Below are 22,273 nucleotides of genomic sequence, written 5' to 3'. Positions count from 1 at the left end.
ATGGCTTCTATCTGGATTCTCAAGAGACTAATGTGGGGAGTGTTACTAAGAGATCATTCAATTAAAAGCTGTCCAGCATCTTTAGCTAAATTGAAAGCAAAACAGTTTCTCTCTCAACTTGCATCTGAGAACATGCATTCACAACAGACTTTTGTTCTTGGACAGTTTGTGGCTTCAGTTGCTTTTGGAATAGCTTCAAAAGGGTACTGTGTATTCAATTTTTCATGCTTTTTTTGTTTTAACAGTTTGAAAACAAAAGGAACCAATTTTTTTCATTTGACAAACACTTAAAAATTTGGGGTGTTTTGAGGATTTCAAAATACAAGTACATCTTAGTAGTGAACAGTTTCTTTTCCTGACAACAGTGGAATTTTAGGTCATTGTTGCCCATGCAAGCATGGGCACTTCTTGGCCCATGACAATCTGGGCATTGCATTTTCACAAACAAGGGAGTGTAAAAGCCATTTTTCAAGCAGAAGAACTACACACCTGAATTGTTCTGGGTTTTTAACAAGTAATCATCTTAATTTAACTTTGACATGGTTTTCTATTTAACAGCAACTTAAATTTCAATTTTTGTGCATCTTCAATGAAATGGTAGACAGTTTTGGGAATAGTTAATTATTTCATTCTGGTCTTTCACTGTTACTTGCTGTATGTTCTGAGTTTTCAGAAGAATACCATGTTGTAGTAGCGCTGTTTAAGTGTGGCATGCTAACTGGCTTGCTGCTGCTTAATTGTGGCCAAGACAGCAGGAATATTCTCAAATATCCTACAGTATTAATGACATGTGATTACTTTACTTTAAAAAAGTGTTTTCAGATTTAAAAAAAAAGAAAATCTTTAATTTTCAGGTTAACTCTAAATCAGTTCATTAAAAGCCACTAAAGTTTTTTGCCTTGTTGCCTATTGCATACTAAACTACTTTTGCTGTTTAAGTGCTTCCAACTTGAGTGACCATAGACCGGTTAAGTATCTATAAGTAGATGTCAAGTACCCTTCCTCATGAAGTTTGTTACAGTTCATTTTACACTACCAAGGCCCTTGTTTTCCTCTGTGTTGGGGTGACTGAACAAAACAAGTCTCCATCAATGTTGATCTCTTGACTTACTACCTGTTAGATTTGTTTCAGAGTAGCAGCTTTGTTAGTCTGTATCAGCAAAAAGAAAAGGAGTACTTGTGGCACCTTAGAGACTAACAAGTTTATTTGAGCATAAGCTTTTGTGAGCTACAGCTCACTTCATCAGATGCATGCAGAGGAAAATATAGTGGGGAGATTTTATATACACGGAGAACATGAAACAGTGGGCGTTACCATACACACTGTAACGAGAGTGATCAGGTAAGGTGAGCTATTACCAGCAGGAGAGGGGAAAAAAAACATATGTAGTGATAATCAAGGTGGGCCATTTCCAGCAGTTGGCAAGAACATGTGAGGAACTGGGGGGGAGGGAAATAAACATGGGGAAAAAGTTTTACTTTGTGTAATGACACATCCACTCCCAGTCTTTATTCAAGCCTAAGTTAATAGTATCCAGTTTGCAAATTAATTCCAGTTCAGCAGTCTCTCATTGGAGTCTGTTTTTGAAGTTTTGCTGGGTACTATAAGTCATCAGTAGTTGGTAGAGAATAAAAGGCTTTTTTTTTTATTGCTCTTGTTAAAATTAAACTGTTGCATAGACTGGGTGTAGACTTTCTGTATTGTAACAGCTTGAGACTTTAAACTGTAAACTCTGTAATGCAATGCTCATTCACCTCTTACACCAGTATGTTTCTGTGTAAAACTAGAGTACTATATCATTTAATATTAGAGAAAAGAGGTCAGATGTCAAGTCTCTGGTTTAGGAACAGAGGCTAGCAATCTGAAACTGCCATTCTTTTACTAATATGCAGGCTAAGTGTTGCATTCAAGATACCTTCTTTTTCTTTCTTGCAGCAAATTACTCATGCTAACAACACAGTATCTAACTTCAAGAGATTCCATGGCCGTGCATTTAATGATCCTTTTATTCAGAAGGAGAAAGAAAACTTGAGTTATGATTTGGTTCCAATGAAAAATGGTGGCATTGGAATAAAGGTAAGGGTGTCATATTTTCAGTCTAGCTTTCTAGTTTCTATAGCTGTGTTGGAAAGGTTTTGTTTTCTAGGACTTAATTGAAATCCCTTATTTTCATGATTAATTCCCGTAAAAGCTGTTCTTCACTCTGTACCAGAAGGACTTTTGAACTGAATAGCCTTTTTCACTCCAGAGTGGAGTCAAGTTTTTGTTATAAATACTTTCTCAAACAAGAGCTTCCCTGGTGGCAATTGTGAGCACAGTCTACACGTTCTGGCAGGAAAAACTATTAAAATAATTATAGGATTATAAAATTTTGCACTGAAGTCAGGGAGGTCAGACTAGATCAGAATGGTCCCTTCTGACCTTAGTATCTATGGGGGGGGGTGTTCTTAATTCCCCCTGTGCCTATACCACCATATAATCAGATTATCACAGTGCATACTGTTTCTCAATACAAGTTAATGCTATATACTTTGTTAGATCCTCTACTATTACTTGACAGAGACCCTAAGGACACTTTCAGTAAATGTACACAAACTGTTCCTGCAACATCTATTGCAGACTAGAGCCTTGTCTCCACTAGAAAGGATGCTATAGCTATGGCTCCCAGCCTTCCTTGTGGAGATGCAACACTGGCAAAAGATTTATTTTGCTTGTATAGCATACACCATGCCCCAATTAAAATAAGCTGTATTGGCAAAAGGACCATTTTATTGATATGACTATCCTCATGTGGACTTTTGCCAGCAGAGCTATGTCAGCTAGGGGCGTTTATTATATTTTATTCCCCACACTTCTAACTGACATAGGTGTGCCAGCAAAACTTCAAAGCGTGCACCAGGTCTAACAAAGTAATAGTGAGACCTAGAGACGATAACTTAGCATAGAAGAAGCTTATCAGGTAAATATAGTGGCCATTATGCCAATGAGAATGTTTCCATATGTTATGTATGTATGTATCTAAGGCTATAAGAAAAAAGTGATATAGTTGACAGGGTATGTGATCATATAATTAAACTACACAAAGCATGCATACATACAAGTGGTCCTTATCTACTTCTAGATTGGACTTTTTTGCTGGTACATGGGAGGATCAAAACAGTATCCCATGGTTTTAATCTGAAATCTACTCGGTTTTTAAAAGAACTAAAAATAGATTCACTTACTAAACCTGCCCCAGAGATTCCACAAGCAATTAGTGTGATTTTTTTTGTAGTCACAATTCCGTTTCTTTAAAAAAAAAAAAAAAAAAAAAAACAACCCTCTCCGTCAGTGCTCTGTAAAAGATCCACACAAACGTGGGCAATGCACAAAATAAACTGCAAAGAGACTTTTTCTTAATCCATCCATAGTTATCTTAAGTGTGAGTTGTAACAATGGTAGATACTTTGTTTGGTGTCCCTTTAATGGGAGTGAGTTTAAGTAGCTTTCTTTCTAACATATGAGTTAGATAAATTTGGTATTAAGAGACACTACTGTGATGGTCATTGTCAATTTTTTCCTCAATCTGTGTGGAGCTTTTTCTTGTCCATGGAGAAAAATGTTTTGAGAACAAAGCAGTAGGGGATTGCCATATCTGGAGTCCACAAGGGGATCTCTTGCAAAACATTCTGCTTTACACCTTTTTTTATACTATAGAATAGATGACAAAAAGGCAAATACACAAAGGAAGGGATATACAGAGGTAATTTAAAACTGATTGACTTCACAGTAGTACTTCTTTCCCCTTCCCAACCATTTCAGTTTGCAAAGATGCCTGTAGGAAGGAAGCAATACGAGAGTAAAGACTTGTTTAACTTTGTCTTTTAAGCTTGTTTATATTATTTGATTCCTGGATATAACTTGAACTATTGAAGTGCAGGCTGTTTTGGCTACCAAGACACAACACAAATCTTAGGTTTTGAGCATAGTGATCTTTTGGGAAACTCTTTTATGAAATAGTTTAGAAGCTCTTAAGTAAATGTTTTTAATACTTCTGTGAAGAACTCTTCCTAACTGAATGTTTTGTGGTAGATAATTTCTTACCTCTTCTGCAGTGGTGAGCAATTTAAAAGTTGTTGGCCACTTTTAACTTATTGGCATAGTGATTCATTACTGTATGCTAGCCTTACTAATTGACACTTACAGCAATTCAGATGATGGTGTAAGTAGTAAGTCATCTGCCAGTGACTTTATCCAGGGGAGTTCATTCATTTATCAATGACACTGAGGGTATGTCTACACTACGAAATTAGGTCAAATTTATAGAAGTCAGTTTTTAGAAATGGTTTTTATATAGTCGATTCTATATAGCTGTGTGTCCCCACACAAAATGGTCTAAGTGCATTAACTCGGCGGAGTGCTTTCAAAGTACCGAGGCTAGCATTGACTTCTGGAGCGTTGTACTGTGGGTATCTATCCCGCAGTCTCCGCTGCCCATTGGAATTCTGGGTTGAGATCCCAATGCCTAATGGGGCAAAAACATGGTTCTGGGTACATGTCAGGCCCTCCCTCCCTTCGTGAAAACAACGGCAGACAATCATTTTGTGCCTTTTTTCCTGAGTTATCTGTGCAGACGCCATGCCATGGCAAGCATGAAGGCCGCTCAGCTCACTGTCACCGTACGTCTCCTGGGTGAAGGCAGACGCGATACTGCATTGCTACACAGCAGCAACCTATTGCCTTGTGGCAGCAGACGGTGCAATAGGCCAGATAGCCATCGTCGTCATGTCCGAGGTGCTCCTGGCTGCCTCGGTAAGGTGGATCAGGAGCGCCTGGGCAGACATGGGTGCAAGGACTAAAATAGGGGTGATTCGACCGGGTCATTCTCTTTAGTCCTGCCGCAGTCCTATTGCACCATCTTCTGCCGAGCAGCCAGGAGATGAGGATGGCTAGCAGTCCTACTGCACCATCTGCTGCCAGCCAAAGATCTAAAATATAGATGGAGTGGATCAAAACAAGAAATACACTAGATTTGTTTTGTATTCATTTGCTCCCCCCCTCCCTCCCTCTCATCACGCTGCTGCCACCTTTCAGCTTCAACCATCTCTTCAGCCCACCACCTCTCCTCCTGGTCATTTTGTGCTTTCCTGCACTCTGACATCATCTGCCTCCACGCATTTGTCTGTGCTCTGTCAGTGTGGGAGGACAGCATGAGCTCAGAGAACATTTCATTGTGAGTGCTTTTTTTTTTTCATCTTCTAATCTTCGCTAGCCTCTGGGAAAGATCCTGTGATCCTTGCAAGACATGCGGCTGGTGGAGAGAGGAAAAAAGGGACGGTGGCGTTTTAAAAAGACCCATTTTATAGAACAATGGGTACACTCTTTTGCGGTTAAACCTTGCTGTCAACATTACATACATAGCATGTGTGCTTTTGTTACAAGATCGCATTTTGCCTCCCCCCCCACCACGTGACTAGCCCCTCCCCGTGGCTAACAGTTGGGAACATTTCTGTTCAGCCACAGGCAAACAGCCCAGCAGGAACGGGCACCTCTGAATGTCCCCTTAAGAAAAGCACCCTATTTCAACCAGGTGACCATGAATGATATCACTCTCCCGAAGATAACGCAGAGAGAGAAAGAACAGATGTTTGTTTGAACGCCAGCAAACATACACTGCAATGCTTTGTTCTGCAATGATTCTCAAGTACGTGCTACTGGCCTGGCGTGGTAAAGTGTCCTATCCTGGTGGACGGAATAAGGCTGCCCACCCCAGAAACCTTTTGCAAAGGCTTTTTGGGTACGTCCAGGAGAGCTTTATGGAGATGTGCCTGGAGGATTTCCGCTCCATCCCCTGACACGTTAACAGACTTTTCCAGTAGCTGTACTGGCCGCGAATGCCAGGGCAAATTAATCATTAAACACACTTGCTTTTAAACCATGTATACTGTTTTAAAAGTTGCACTCACCAGAGGTCCCTTCTCCGCCTGTTGGGTCCAGGCAGCCTTGGGTGGGTTTGGGGGGTACTGGCTCCAGGTCCAGAGTGAGAAATGGTTCCTGGCTCTCGGGAAAACTGGTTTCTCCGCTTGCTTGTTGTGAGCTATCTACAACCTCATCATCCATCATCATCACCATCAATCCCCAAAACCTGCTTCCATGTTGCCTCCATCTCCATTGAAGGAGTCAAACAACACGGTTGGGGTAGTGGTGGCTGAACCCCCTAAAATGGCATACAGCTGATCATAGAAGCAGCATGTTTTGGGCTCTGACCCGGAGCGGCCGTTTGCCTCTCTGGTTTTCTGGTAGGCTTGCCTCAGCTCCTTAAGTTTCACACAGCACTGCTTCGGGTCCCTTTTATGGCCCCATTCCTTCATGCCCTGGGAGATTTTTGACAAATGGTTTGCATTTCGAAAACTGGAACGGAGTTCTGATAGCACGGATTCCTCTCCCTATACAGCAATCAGATCTTGTACCTCCCGTTCGGTCCATGCTGGAGTTCTTTTGTGATTCTGGGACTCCATCATGGTCACCTCTGCTGATGAGCTCTGCACTCACCTGCCGCTTGCCACGCTGGCCAAACAGGAAACGAAATTCAAAAGTTCGCGGGCCTTTTCCTATCTACCTGGCCAGTGCATCTGAGTTGAGAGCGCTGTTCAGAGCGGTCACATGAAGCACTCTGGGATAGCTCTAGGAGGCCAATACTGTCTAATTGCGTCCACAGTACCCCAAATTCAACCCGGCAAGGCCGATTTCAGCGCTAATCCCCTTGTCAGGGGTGGAGTAAGGAAATTCATTTTAAGAGCCCTTTAAGCCGAAAAAAAGGCTTCGTCATGTAGAAGGGTGCAGGGTTAAATTGATTTTAACACTGCTAAATTCGACCTCACCTCCTAGTGTAAACCAGGGCTGAGTGTGTAGAAACAGAATGATATTTTCTGCAAACACTGGGGGGGTTGAATTCTCAATTGTAACTATATAATGAGTTGGGTGAGTGCATTAAGATTGGAGGGACAGGTGGTTGTTCAGAAGAGCATCCGGAACTGTTAAGTGGAACTTGCATTTTCTGCAATTAAAATGAAATTGTCCTTTTTACTATACAGGTGATGTACATGGGTGAGGAACATTTCTTTAGTGTGGAACAGATAACAGCTATGCTGTTGACTAAGTTGAAGGAGACTGCTGAGACGAACCTAAAAAAGCCAGTAACAGACTGTGTTATTTCTGTAAGTCTATTACACTGGACCAATAGAAATATTAATCTCCCTAGTTGTAATCACTGAAGATTTCTAGTTTAAATAACATTTTAAGAAGCTGTTCAACTCAAATACTTGTATGCTCAGGGTAATATTGTACATATCAGATTTAACATTAACCTTCTTCTAAAAAAATGTGTATTCTATATATGAGCTTGTTATAAAGCAATGGAAGCTATAAACCGCCAATATTAAAAGTACGGATTTATTACTTCATATTAATATACTGCCTTTATGCTAAAGTAAAATAGCTTTGAAAAGCATTGTAATTAGGAAAAAGACAATAGGTGGTGTTATATTAAGTGCTGAACAGTTGCTCAGATACCATGGAGATGAACAAGCTAAAATGCCTAGACAGAAATATTGTGAATGTTCTGTCAAGCTGCACAATATATCAAGGTATTAAATATTTATTTTAAGTGATCTGCCAGTGGGCACCACCGTGCCACTGGGAAAATTCCTTTGATTCCAAGTATAGCAAAGCATTTAAACTAAAAATTTTTGGCAGTATGCTGCATCTAATGTTAACATCAAAGTGACTACTACTTGTCAAAAATTAATTCATATACATTGTCTGTCCTCAAAATATTCTACTTTACTGTTTGGTGTTGCATGTGCTTTTCGGCCCAGTTCAGCACAGTACTTAATCATTGGCTTCAATGGGACTACTAAGTACCATCCTGAATCAGGGTCTTAAGTAACTAATTTTATTTTGGGCTAAAATCTTGCAGTGGCTAGATATAGTGTGTCTCCTTTTGGGGATGATGAATGGGTAGGATTTCAAACAAATGTTTGTGTTTGAAAGTCTGGCTTTCTAATGGTTATTCTGTTCCCACATTTCTTCAGGTTCCATCGTTTTTCACTGATGCTGAAAGGAGGTCTGTCCTAGATGCTGCTCAGATTGTTGGCTTGAACTGTCTGAGATTGATGAACGACATGACAGCAGGTAAAGCAAAGGAAACCTATTCCAGCAAGTATATGTTTAATGGCGATCCATTTAGATACACCTCTACCCCGATATAACGCAATCTTCAGGAGACAAATAATCTCACTGTTAGAGGTGAGACTGCATTATATCAAACTTGCTTTGCCCCCCCCCGTTCCTTGTTCCCTGACTACTCCCTCCAGAGACCCCCCCCCGTCCCCTGACTGCTCCACCCCCCTCCTGACCCCTGACAGGCACTCACCAGCAGCAACGGGAAATGGAGCAACACAGCCCCAGCCTGCTCCATCCACCAGCTCCCAGCCATGGCGCTCCGCTTCCTGCTGCTGGTGAGTGTAGGGAAGTTTGGGAAAGGATGCCCCCCGTACTCGCCTGCAGTGGGAAGCGGAGCGACGCTGCCCCAGCCCCACCACCTCCCAGTTGCGGTGCTCTGCTTCCCATCACCGGTGAGTGCGGGGAGGTTGGGGAAAGGATGCCCCCTGTACCCACCCACAGTGGGAAGCGGAGTGACGCGGGCCCAGCCCCAGCCATGTCACGCTGGGGTCGGGGGTTTGGGGAAAGGTCCCACACTCACCTGCAGCAGGAAGCTGAGCGCGGTGGCTGGAAGCTGGCCGAGTAGAGCGGACTGGGGCCTGGCTGCTCCACTTCTGCCGCTGCCGGAGGGTGCGGGGGGATCCCTTCCCCCAAGCAACATGGCTGGGGCCGGGGCGAGGGAAGCAGAGCAGGCTGCTCCCAGCCCCCTGCTAATCCCCTGGGCCACTCTGGGACTGCGGGGCCCCAAAAGTGCCCCCCCACAGCTCCTGCCTCCCAGACCCTGGGGGGAGCCCCTGACTGCCCCCGAGACTCTCTGCCCCTTATACAGCCCCTCGGTCCCGGCCCAGCACCCTTAACATGCTGCTCAGAGCAGCGTGTCAGAGTTTTACCACATTGTATGCGCAGCTGCATTATATCGGGTCGTGTTATATCGGGGTAGAATTGTACTCAAATAACTTCAAGTTAAGAAACAAAGAATTGCTAAAAATAGACCAGTCACTAAAAGCAAAATTGGTTTATAACACTTGTGCCATTTTTTTCTTGACCTATAAAACTTCTGTCATGAGGTGTTGTGAAGATGGTAAAAAGAGAGAGCTTTGCTTCCTAAGGTGATTTAATAGGAATACAGTAGAACCACCAAGTTACAAACACCTCCGGAGGGAAGGTTGTTCATAACTTTGAAATATTTGAAACGATGAACAAAACATTATGGTGGTTCTTTCAAAAGTTTACAACTGAACATTGACTTAATACAGCTTTGAAATGTTACTGTGCAAAAGAAAAATACTGCTTTTAACCATCTTAATTTTAATGGAAACAAGCACAGAAACAGTTTCCTTACCTTGTCACATTTTTTATACTTTCCCTTTATTTTTTTAGTAGTTTATATTTAACACAGTACTGTACTGTTATTTGCTTTTTTTGTCTCTGCCGCTGCCTGTTTGCATACTTCTGGTTCCAAATGTGGTGTGCAGTTGACCAGTCAGTTTGTATCTCTGGTGTTCGTAACTCTGAGGTTCTACTCTATTGTAGTTAACTTCCCCCTCACTCACCCATTTGAGGATAGGAATTGCCCTAGTATAGACCATTGGTCCATCTAGTCCAGCATCCTGTCTCTTCAGAGGAATGTGCAAGAAGCGTCATAGTGATAAATTGTTCAGTAAGTTGCCTGTATGAGGAACTTTTTCTTAATATTTGCTATCAGAATTTTTTGTTCAAGGATATAAAACCACTATCAGTGTAATTGTGGATGTCAACATCCATATACATATTTAATCTATTTTTGCTGATGTGCTCAGGGCTCAGAAAATTCATTGGTAGATGTAATGTAAAGTATTAGTGCTAGGAGGTATGTATAGCAATGTATATATGTAAACTTTTTAGTTGGAACCTGCCTTTTGTCACTGTACCATTACAAAAATGATGAGCTGAATGATTCAATGAATGGAGATCCACTAGTGATTGTGCAGATAACATTTGATGCTTCTTGCTTTACAGTGGCTCTTAACTATGGAATTTATAAACAAGACCTTCCAGCTCCAGAAGAGAAGCCACGGATAGTGGTGTTTGTTGACATGGGACAGTCTGCATTTCAAATATCGGCCTGTGCTTTTAACAAGGGTAAACTAAAGGTAGTCAGCTGATAATCCATTTTTGTGTTACTCCATGGGCCATGTAAAGTTTAGTCAAGAAAAAAGGGGAAAAAATTGTACCACTAAATTGTGCTTGAATTGAAATGATGACCAAACAGAACTTGGCTGTACAACACCTTACATCTCTTCATATTGATCAGCAGGTGTAGCTCTAGATTGTGAATTAATTTTTTTGCAGGGGAGATGGGACTCAAGTGACCTGAAAACTGTTCTAATATAAACACGTGAAATAGTTTTAACAGTACACTGAAACAACTAAAGCAATTTGACCTCTTGAACTTGTTGACCACATTTTAAAAAGGAAAGCTCTTAGTGGCAGTATATGTAAAGATTACTAAAATATATAACTTGCAGCTTCATTTTTGGAAGTATTTATTTAATGTGTGGAAAGTGATAGGATGGACACACACATTAAGGATTTTATCACCATTAATATTGGCTCCTTACACTGAAGCTGTAAATTGATTGACTTGTTGTAATCAGAGTACAGTCATTTGACATTGTAATAAGCCATTTGAAGTGTGTGTGGACTAAGGCCTTGATGACACTGGACTGTCACCCATTCTAGAAAGACTATATGGTTTTTTTCTTTGTTTGTTTTTAAGGAAAACTTCTAACTTACAGGTGTACAGACCAACTTCTGCTAATACACCTTACTAAATCTTTAAACCTACACATTGGAAGAAATAAGCCTATGTGGTGGCATCTTTGTTTTAAAAAAGTCCTGTTGGTATAGGTGGAAGTCCAGTGTAATGTCTGATTGTCAAATGTAACACTAAACTATTTTCTCTGTCAAACCAGGTGCTTGGCACAGCCTTTGATCCCTTTCTAGGGGGGAGAAACTTTGATGAAAAGTTAGTGGACCACTTTTGTGCAGAAATAAAAGCAAAGTATAAACTGGATCCGAAATCAAAAATTCGAGCTCTTCTTCGTCTGTATCAGGAGTGTGAGAAACTGAAGAAGCTAATGAGCTCTAACAGTACGGACATCCCACTTAACATTGAGTGCTTTATGAATGATAGAGATGTGGCTGGAAAGATGAACAGGTGAATAAGAGCTAAAGGAAAATGAGGGAACACAGTCTAAAGCGAAACCTCGGGATGAGATTCTTCGTTTCCACAGCCTTAAAAGAAAAGGGACCACCTATACTAAGATTACATGTAGTACTGTTTATTAAACATGGAGTATCTTTGAAACAGAGGCCAATCCTGGCCACTTACAAATCTAATCTTTATTGTGACTACTTCCAGCTTTTTTGTGATGCTGGAATAGTTCAGACTCGATCACATAATGTATGTGATGTCCATATGAATGAAACAAATGTACAATGTTAAACACTGATGTTGCAGTGCCTGCCTATACTCCTAATCTGAAATGCTCTCATTTTTAGGTACAAGGCACTATCATGTTGGGTCTAGAAGTAGAACTAATGCACTAAATACTTTGTAGTTTGAAGCAATTAATTTTGCAACATGCAACATACCTGATACAAATCCATGAAAGTAAGGAAATAAAAAGTTAACGCACCTACCCTCTATTCCTCTACTTACAATTGTTTGTTTGCACAGCACACAAACTGTCTATGATGTGAAAAAATAGCTAAAAATTACCTTAAATCCAACCTTTTTTAAAACAAAAAACAAAAAAAAAAACCTGCCTGTTACACCAGATCTACTCAGGATTCACTCGTGTGTGTGTGTGTGTGTGTGTGTGTGTGTGTGTATTTGAGAGCCCAAATTCAAAAGATTTCTATTAAAAATGTATGGAGAGAGAGAAAATACTCAAACCACACAAAGAATCCAAAGGTGTAAAAATCTCACACTGACTGGCTGCCTCCTTTTAGAGAAAAACATGGGTTTAAAGTGGGGTGTAAACTCATCTAAGGGTTCATTTGTAGAGATGTTGTACATGCAGTGAATTCTCATTGCTGGTTGAGAGACTAGAGCAAATAATTAAAGTAACTTCATCTGTAGAAACATAGAAACTCTCCATTTATACAGAAAGACATTTAACTTACGAACATGGGTTGACACTTTCAAAGCAGGGCAGGGAAGTTGGCTACACACCCTTAATTAAAACTAATCCCCTATACTGCTTTGATGATCTCAACCTTGGTGATTAAATGGAGCTTTATTGCTCTAGCTGCAAATACTGTAATGCACCCCATGACAGAGCTGGAGGGCAGAATAATGCTATACAGGAGACTGGCTAACTGATTGTCATACAGACTGCTTTACTAATTTGCATTCATTCTCAATCGCTACTGACCAAAAGTAACTATCTTGGGTGGATATTTGGTATTTAGCCCTAGAAACTAGAGGCACAAGTGCTCACAGCACAAAAATCACCAACACTGTTTGCACCTTTATCTGTAGCTTCTGCAGAAAGGCTGATGGGCTTAGAGGCAGCATATCCTTTTAGAAGAGATCTCTTCATGTAGTGGTGCGTATAGTTGAGCTGTGTTGACAGAAATGTGGGGAAATTTGCATGGTATCTGTAGTGTTGCTAGCCTGTGTGGACATCACTTGAGTTTGGCACATTTGCAAACACTAAATTCACTAACTTGAAAAATACTAAACAGCTTTAAGATCTGTTCATGGAGGCTTAGTTCATAAAGCTTTTTGCTGAAACATGCAGTTTTAAACAGTTCCTAACAAAACCTGCTAAGGCAAAACTCCAGGGTTTTTAACTGGCTTTTGTCTAATTTTCCTAGATCCCAGTTTGAAGAATTATGTGCTGACCTCCTACAAAGGATAGAGGGGCCTCTCCATTCATTAATGGAACAAACTCAGTTTAAAGTGGAAGATGTGAATGCTGTTGAGATTGTTGGTGGAGCTACACGCATTCCAGCTGTTAAAGAGAAAATTGCAAAGTTCTTTGGCAAAGATGTTAGCACAACACTGAATGCGGACGAAGCCGTTGCAAGAGGCTGTGCTCTACAGGTACAATATTCACAGTACCACTTAAGTCTTCTGAGAGTACTTCCTTTGGAGAATTGACCATGTAGTCATGGCAGATGGCAAAAGTGGCACTCTTAAAGCGGGCAGTGGAATATACACTTTGTGCTGAAACAGTGACATGCTTAAAAAGCTCTTTCACTTTAATTTTACATACTTACTGATTTGACTAAACTGTAACTAGTCACTGCTCTTTACCTGGCTTGAGCCTGTGGAACCATTGCCATTTTTTCCCCAGACTCCCAATGCTCTTGTTATATACCTTATTCATTCTTTCTCCACTTCACCTCTTCCAGTCAGTCCTGTTGGTGCTGCTGAGAGAGCTCAGGCTTCATTCAAAGCCTCCCTGCCAGGTACAGACAGGGTGAGGTCGTCATTGACCAGTCTAGACAATACAAAGTAATCAGCAAAAAGACAGTAGGCCTTTGTAGGGGATTCAGGGTATTCTCTGCTATACTGGTTTAGAAAACATTTACCATTAGGTGCATTCCAGAAGCAAAACTCTTCAGAAATATAGGAGGATCACCTCTGGCACAAACGATTTAGCATTATCCATCAAAGGCTGCAAAAGCCTCCTTTGTTACCTAATGTATTCAGATGGCTTGTATATACTAGCATTGAACATACACAAAAATTTATGTATTTGTAACATTTTCTGGTATTGGACTTAATCACAAAATGTAATACTAACTTAGAACGTCTCATTGCTGCTCTTCCCGCAATCCATATTTACTTGACTTTGAAAGTAGATTGTTTATCTCTTACAGTATATCTACACTGCAAGTGAAGGTGTGAAGTAGCACAGATAGGCATACCCATGCTACCCTTAATCTATTGTTAAGGGTGCTAGCTAGTAGTAAAGATGTGGTGGCATGGGCTTGCAGCCCAAATATATGCTCGGGGTCCCTGATGGGTTTCTACTCAGGCAGCTGGCCCGAGTGGGATGTGATTACCCATGCTACAAACACACAGTCATGTGCACTGTACGCATACCCTGAAAGTAAATTGCTTTTGCTCTGAAACTTTTTTCCTTCTCTGCCTCCATCACCCTTGTTTCCTTTCATTCCTTGTTTTGTGTTCTGTTCCTGTCTTCCACCTCACTAACCACAGGCCTTGAACATCCATTGACTACTCCCATAAGCACAGAACAAGAAACAACGTAATGGGCTTAACCCCCTTCACTGCTGGACATGCATAGCTCACTCACATGGCATTCTGTGCAATGCTTCTACTACTTTGGAACATACAAGTGCATCCCCTGAGAACTGTAATGTTAAACAAGAAAAGCTTAGTTAATCTGTGTTAGGAGTAATTTTGGTTGGTTTAGGGATAACTAGCAGTTCTGCTACAGTGCAAGGGATAAACTGAAGGTCCCTTGTTCCTAAAGAACGTGCACTCTTTGAACATAATTTCCTTTTTCCTTCATATCGGGCTTTCACTTAAGCAGTTAATTTACCAAATCTGTTTTGGTACAATCAATAAAGTATAGGACTTCTTTTTTTATAATATTAATTGAAAAGCTTAATTTATTTTAAGGCATAACATTCAGGCACATAGCCAATCATAACGGCTGTTTGTTTGTCTTTTAGTGTGCAATTCTTTCTCCAGCATTTAAAGTGCGAGAATTCTCTGTCACAGATGCAGTTCCATTCCCAATATCTCTGATGTGGAACACAGAAGCAGATGACACTGAAGGGTAGGTAGCTTAAAGTATTGTTTCCATTTGGACTTTGGTTTTACGCAATATAAGGATAAAGTTCAACTATGCATCTTTCTTGAAGGCTCAGTGCTAACTAATCTAACAACTCATAGGTCTACTGAGGGGTGCTGTTTTATAGCTTTAGTAGTGGTTCTGTGCTAACAATATGTACTTTTGTCTCACAAGTGAAACTGAATGAATGCTATATTAATCCCCACCAAAAGTAAGAACAGTGGCTTGTAAATCAGACTCAGAATTAACCTCCTTAGTTAGTGAACTGTACTAATTATGAGATAAAGTGGCCACCTGTATACAGGGCCCAATTTGACTTGCATATTTGAGAAGAAAACTTATTGGATAATAAATACAGAAATTAGAGGTTAATCAAGAACTATGTAAATGTTAATACATACATTGAAAACATTTTCTACCTTTCCAATTTCTTTCAAAGGTGGACTGGCTTGTGGGCAGTTTTCTAGATGAAAATATTCCTAATAGTTTGAAATCCTAATTGTTTGATAAAACTTTTGTAGAGGATTTTTTTATTAATTAAAGATACTGATATAAGAATACATTCATTAACTGTTTTTTAAAAAAAAAAAACTGTGGCAAGTTGTGCTACTAAGCTATGCTTAAAAAAAAACCTTTAGTGTCTCCTCATAATAATCTTTAAAGGTGGTGGTTGTTGTTGTTGTTTTATAATGCTTGCCATTGAAGTAGAGTCAACACTTCCCTGTTTTCTGTTAAATCTATCACATGTGGTTTGCAGCTGTGCTGTATATACACCTCAATCTCTACACCAGTTCTCCAAAGTGATAGTCTATCCTTGCCCAAAGTTCCATTTAGTTCAGCCTTGAATCTCTTGTAGTCCATCTGCGTTTTCTCATAGGATGCAGGTGTACAGATCTCAGTGTTTTGTTCTGTTGTAGACAATCTCTGAAGGCAAACTGTATTCCCATTTTCAACTATCTTGTTTTCTGCGGCTCAGTTGTGAGGCAGTTAATTCCTTCCTCCCCCCCCCCCCCCCCCCCCCATGTTTCCAAGACTGGAGTTCAACAAAAGATTTGTTAGGTAGGGAGTTAGATTAAATTTTCTGGAGATTGGAAATTCAGACTGACACAGAAAGCCCAGAGCACAGGAGAATCCTGGATGAATAATTGTCAGCCTTCCTGTCAGAGCAAGGGAGGAAAAATAGTGTCTCTTGACTGAGCCACAAAGAAGATCAGCTGGTAAGTAGGAACATAGCTTTTGAGATTCAGAAAGGCATTATAGAAGTGCAATTTTTAATTTAAATAGTTATGTCAAGATAATTGAAGGACACATCGAAGAAAAGTCAAGTACTGTACATCTCCTGGTAAACTGTTCCCAAATCCTATTCAAACATGACTAAACTGACCAGGCCCCAAAATAGCTGGAATGTGTAATCGCTTCACATTTATCAACTTAGAATGTAGGTCTGTCTGTCTAATGTCTGATAGCAAAGATTCTTTCCCAGAAATAACTTTTTCTCAGGACTATTTGTTAAAGGAGCCAACATTTTTCTTAAGGGAAAATCCTAGCTGTTTCAGCACGTGTACTGTTCTAAAGTACTTTTTGCTTGATCCTAACTGTAGGGTTCATGAAGTGTTCAGCAGAAATCATGCAGCACCTTTCTCCAAAGTTCTCACCTTCTACAGGAAAGGTCCATTTGAGCTAGAAGCTTTCTATTCTGATCCTAATGGTGTCCCATATCCCGAAACAAAGATTGGTAAGTGATTGTCCTGGTGAACGTGGCACTTCGCCATCTTTCAAATCTCTTGGTATACTATACCTTCATTACGTTCACTGGAATTGTGTAATGTTAACCCACCTCATTCTGTTTTGATAGAGCTGTAACACATGGATTTATGTATATGTTTTCATGTTTCCAGCCCAATTTACGTTTGAATTGAGTTTGCATTTAGCCTTGCCCCTGTTAGGCACTTCCATGTCACAAGCTAAACAGAGGCTGCCAGTTATGTCAAGTTCCTTGACTAGAATGAAACTATTAAGTGTGCAAGGGATTTCTTAACACTTTTTTTTTTAAAACTAGTTTTCCACCTTGCAACACCAAAGTCTTAATTTTAAAGTATCCCTAAACCCATCCCCTATATACAAAAAAAAAATTAAGCTTTGAATCTTCCACTGGAATTGAAACCGTAAACCACCTTTGGAAACTTGTTCCATTGCTTTACTGTTGTAGGGATTCCCTTAATATTTAATCAGAAAATTATATTGCATTTTATTAACCTGTATTTGTTCTTGTCTCCTTGATTAATGAGAATTGAGCTCATAATCTTTACATGCTTGTACATAATAGTCTTCCCTTTGTCTTTTTTTTCCTTAGATGAAACATTCACAGTTGTCTGTTACAAAGGCATTGTAGGGTTCATGTTTGTCTACAGTAATTTATAACATCTGTACAGTTTTACAAGTAAAAAAGATTTAAATTCAACCCTGAAAACTTTACCTGGAATTTGAAAGTCAGTTTGATACTGGTTCACACAATCAATAGTTTCTTCATCAGAATTGAGTTAGTAGCTGTGACTTGTGAGCCAAAAGAGGATGCAGGTCATGCTCCTTAGCTGTATTCATTTTGCAAGAGAAAATAGAATTTAGAACTGACTTCAGTCAGTAAAGTAAGCAGACATAACTCAGTACACAAAGGGACCAGACCTTCTGATTAAGAAGAGGACATTTGTATGTAGTCACCTCTCGGAGTAGAAACGTGCATTAACCTTTTCTTACATCTTAATTTCCTAAATACTTCTCAAAACACTATCTGAGCTTGCTCCAGTTTAAAAAAAAAAAAAAAAAAAAAAAGGGGGCAGATAAAGTGGTAGCTAAATCTGAATTAAGTCTCCAATTGCCAGCTAGCAAAGTGAATGCAGGAAAATCAATTTTTCAGCTTCACATATTTGACAAATCTATAATCCAATATTTGCTGGTTACAATAGCATTTTATTGACTGGCAATTAATTATGCACCATAATTCCCTGTCATCTCTCTGCCACATCCGCAATCTACATATTAAGTATCAGAAAGCTAATTGGAGGACTCTTAAATAGCATTATATAATAGAAGTCAATGACTAAGGAAAGTTAATAAACATTGAACTAAAAACCAGGAAACATCCATATTCAAAAATTCCAGGTTGCATGGTTTGAGTTGCGTGAACCAGAGCTGTAGGGGGAAGCTGGCACAGCAGCAATTGGCTCTAGCTAATATTATATTTCTCAGTTTCACAATCCTTTGAAGCTCTTTGTGTGAGTAGTAAAAGACCAACACATTCTGACACCCGGAGCAAAGGATATTAATAGAATGCTGTTGCTGGTAAAGCTTATAAAAGCGTGGGGGGAATCTGACTCTGTATTTTCAAAGTGCTATTCTACACTGAACAGGAACTTATGTAAAAATGACATAATTTGAATACACACAGGATCTGTTGACTCATTCGTTATCTGTTTACTATAATAACCTTTTAAATCTTGGCATTACTTTTGAGCCAACACAACCGTGGGTGAACTTTCTTCATTATTTTTATTTTATATTTCTATTACAGTTGTGACTGGAGACCACAGTCTGGATATGGAAAGTTTTCTTTTATCCCCATCTTCCCCTCAATTACTGGCTGGATTCTAATTCATTTTGTGCATCATCAATTGAATTATTTAAATTCAGTTGCAGGGCCACATGTATGACCCCATTGAAGTTGGTACAGCCTAATTTGGCTTTTAGAATCTCTCAGTGGTGGTGCAGATGAGACAAAGTGCCCAATTCTGACTCAGATTTTGGACTGAGTTTGCAGGGCTGAAAGTTTGTGTATTTGGGTTGTGGGGGAGGGAGATATCTTGTCTGTAGATTAAGTGGATCTGGTATGGAAATTGGAGAGAAACTTAAATCCACCCTGGAATTTTTAGGTTTCTACACTCACTCCCTGATCATCAGTGTCTTCCTACCTCTCTTCACTGTTAGAATGACAGTTCTCTGCAGCTTCCTTTGGCTGAGCCAGGTCTCATGTCTTGCATTCTTTTCTCCATTAACTCCATAAAATGTATGGAAATACAGTTTTTGTGAAAGATGCTATGCTGGAAAAATAGCTAAAATGACAGATAAATTTGTATCCCCTTTGTTTTTAGGCAGATACATTGTCCAAAATGTGGCAGCTCAGAAAGATGGAGAGAGGTCTAAAGTTAAGGTTAAAGTCCGTGTCAATACTCACGGCATTTTCAGTGTGTCTACTGCCTCGATGGTAGAACAAGTTAAAGCTGAAGAGAATGAAGATCTCAGTGTGGAGACTGAAGTGGTGATTGTGAACCAAAGGCCTCCGGAGAATTCAGATGATGTAAGTTGGTCTGTTCTTGCACACAGTGTTTTGACAAAATGCATTCTTTTGTAATACTTGATGAATTATAAATACCTTCTAGGGAAACCAAGTAATTAAGTTTGGGGCAGGCTTCAGAAGAAAAAACTCTTTTTTTACAAGAAAGTGGGGCAGCTGAGTGCTGTCTCCTTTGAAAAGTGTGTCCAGAAACAAGCTTATGTCCCATGATGGAAACAGTTTGACATGTTTAGTAAGAACTTAAGTATTCAATATGTATATTTAGTTTAATATCTTTAGAGTCAAATAGCAGTAGCAATTTTTGCTTGTAACTAACATTCAGGGTTGTAGGTATATCCCCAAATAGGGAAAACTTTAATGTGTGACGATAATAACTGTAGCATAAAAGTTAGTTTAGTTCTAATGCACAATTATGTGCAGATAATCAAAAGTACTGAATGGCTTACCCATGGGAGAAAAACTATTGACTTTCTGTAATGGGGGAGGGGAAAGAATCCTGCAACGTTAGGGTGGCCTAGATGTCTTGATCAATCTCTCATCTTATACTTATGATTCCATGAATACATTGACTACAGAGTTATTGCTCAGTAAGTAAGAAAGCATGTGGGAAAGCAATTACACTATGCAAGTGCACATTCTTTCTACATCCTTTGTGCCTGGGCTTTCATTTCAGAAAAATATCCAGCAAGACAACAATGAAGCTGGAACACAGTCCCAGGTACAAACTGATGGTCAACCAACTCCACAGTCTCCCCCTTCACCAGAACCTTCCTCTGAAGAAAACAAAATACCAGATGCCAAGAAAGTGAGTGACCCTTTCAAATCATTGTATTGAAAAATGATATAATCTACTATGATGGCATTTTAAAACCGTAACCTCCACACACACACACACACACACACACACACACACACACACACACACACAGAGTTCGGTGCTCTTGCAGTGTATTGTGTATATTACATTTTGCATCTTTACTTTCATTTTTGTCTAACATAACCAATAATTGTCTAAGACAAGATAAAGCTGGCAAAATCTTGCTAGTCCAATCATCATCTTCCTGCAAGGAACAAGGCTTTCTCTTTACTGCTTCAATTTATGCAGCATTACATAATATGTGCATTACCTTGAAGGTATTTCACTTTGTATAACAACTGCTAGAGGCTGAGCTTACTAAATTTATCACAACTAAACTTTAGGCAGAGAAACCAGACTGAGAAGATGCCTATAACACAAGTTTATGCCTCTTAACAAACATGATGTAATCGTTGCCACAAAGGGCTTGTATTCTAACTTTTATTTCAAGTGTTAGTATTGACACTTAATAGTGAGAATTACTGTTTTAAAAACAAACAAAAAACTGACTTCAAGAAGCTGCCTCAGGCTAACAAAGTTTGCACTTAATTTTCATCCAAGTGTTATGATAACATGTAATTGTAAGCATTTAATTTTGAAGTGCTAATCTGTAAAAGAACTTGCAAAGAATGGCTGTGTCCTTCTTCTAATAGACAGTGTTTCTGGCAATTGCCCTTTCTATCTTTCAACATCATTCTCCTGAAATATGAGTTATGTTTGACTGGGTGAAGTGGGAAGGTAAGATATACAGCAGCTGAAAAACAAAATCCTGTGTAAGGATATATTTGTGAGATTTCAAGGAAAAGTGAGAAAATACATACTGGTCCATGTTCTGCTGAGGGATTTTAGCATAGCAGTGAAAAAACACTCCTACTAAGTCATGGATATGATTTTTTTTTTTCCTCCTTTCCAATCTAGACAAATGAGAAGAAAAGTGATCAACCTCCAGAAGCTAAAAAACCCAAGATAAAGGTGAAGAATGTAGAGCTGCCTATTGAAGCTAATCTGGTCTGGCAGTTAGGGAAAGACCTTCTCAACATGTATATCAAAACAGAGGTGAGTTCAGTAATCTTGGTGAGGGAGACTGATTCTTGCTTACTATTATTCAGTGACTATTTTTGAACAACGTCAGACTTTACATTTAAAGAAACCTGAAAATAGACTCCTGCCACTAATACGTTCATAATGAGTTAATGCAATGCCTCATTTAAGCTCTTGACTGCAAATGTTAGCAACATTGTAATGTCACTTTGAATTACAGCAGCAGTCTATGTAATGAGATCACATATTGTTTCAAAACCATCTGAACCTTTGGGAGAGTCTCCATTTTTTTTAGTTCACTCCACTGTTGCACAGTTTCAGCAACATTATGAATTAAGGCCTTTAAAGACATAGTCTTTTGTAAGACTGCTTTTAAGTTTAATTTTGTTTTAATAAAGTACTTGCTGTTTTCTGTGATCAAACAGGGCAAAATGATCATGCAAGACAAGCTGGAGAAGGAAAGAAATGATGCAAAAAATGCTGTGGAAGAATATGTGTATGAGTTCAGGGATAAGTTATCAGGACCGTACCAAAAGTTTGTTTGTGAAGAGGTATGCTATAAAGTCAGTAGTTTACCTGAAACATTAGCATCAAAAATCTGTCCTGCTTACTTGTGGTGAAATTCTGCCCTCATACCTGTACTGTAGATATCTGAAAATCTTAGTTAAGCAGTTGAACAATAGCTGCGTATCACCTGGAGTTGCATTAGTTTTGCAAAATATACATTTCCTTTTCAGAATTAGCTTTGTCCAAAAACAATTGCAATTACAGTAGAACCTCAGAGTTAACGAACACTGTGGGAATGGAGGTTACTTGTAACTCTGAACTAAATGTTATGGTTGTTCTTTCAAAAGTTTACAACATAACATTGACTTAATAAAGTTTCGAAACTTTATTATGCAGAAGAAAAATGCTGCTTGTAACATCTTAATTTAAATGAAACAAGCACAGAAAGTTTCCTTACCTTGTCAAATATATTTTTAAACTTTATTTTTTAGTAGTTT

At 39.4% G+C, this 22,273-nt stretch overlaps 1 protein-coding gene across 2 annotated transcripts in view; it reads left to right on the top strand.

Moving 5' to 3' along the window:
- The window catches only part of HSPH1 (heat shock protein family H (Hsp110) member 1), a 31,993-nt gene that overhangs the window by 3,215 nt on the left and 6,505 nt on the right, over positions 1–22,273 (top strand). Inside the window, exons 3-14 of one of the 2 annotated variants that reach the window (XM_038389611.2) lie at positions 1,937–2,077; positions 7,075–7,197; positions 8,074–8,173; positions 10,202–10,335; positions 11,158–11,402; positions 13,070–13,298; positions 14,903–15,009; positions 16,626–16,759; positions 19,170–19,375; positions 20,046–20,177; positions 21,147–21,284; positions 21,695–21,820. In XM_038389611.2, coding sequence (XP_038245539.2) covers positions 1,937–2,077; positions 7,075–7,197; positions 8,074–8,173; positions 10,202–10,335; positions 11,158–11,402; positions 13,070–13,298; positions 14,903–15,009; positions 16,626–16,759; positions 19,170–19,375; positions 20,046–20,177; positions 21,147–21,284; positions 21,695–21,820 — 1,815 coding nt within the window. The remainder of the gene's footprint in view (positions 1–1,936; positions 2,078–7,074; positions 7,198–8,073; positions 8,174–10,201; positions 10,336–11,157; positions 11,403–13,069; positions 13,299–14,902; positions 15,010–16,625; positions 16,760–19,169; positions 19,376–20,045; positions 20,178–21,146; positions 21,285–21,694; positions 21,821–22,273) is intronic. The other variant, XM_038389621.2, reaches the window with a different exon arrangement.

This window comes from Dermochelys coriacea, chromosome 1, assembly GCF_009764565.3.
Source record: "Dermochelys coriacea isolate rDerCor1 chromosome 1, rDerCor1.pri.v4, whole genome shotgun sequence".
In the NCBI taxonomy this organism is placed as follows: domain Eukaryota; kingdom Metazoa; phylum Chordata; order Testudines; family Dermochelyidae; genus Dermochelys; species Dermochelys coriacea.
This window is presented reverse-complemented; position numbering and strand designations above follow the sequence as displayed.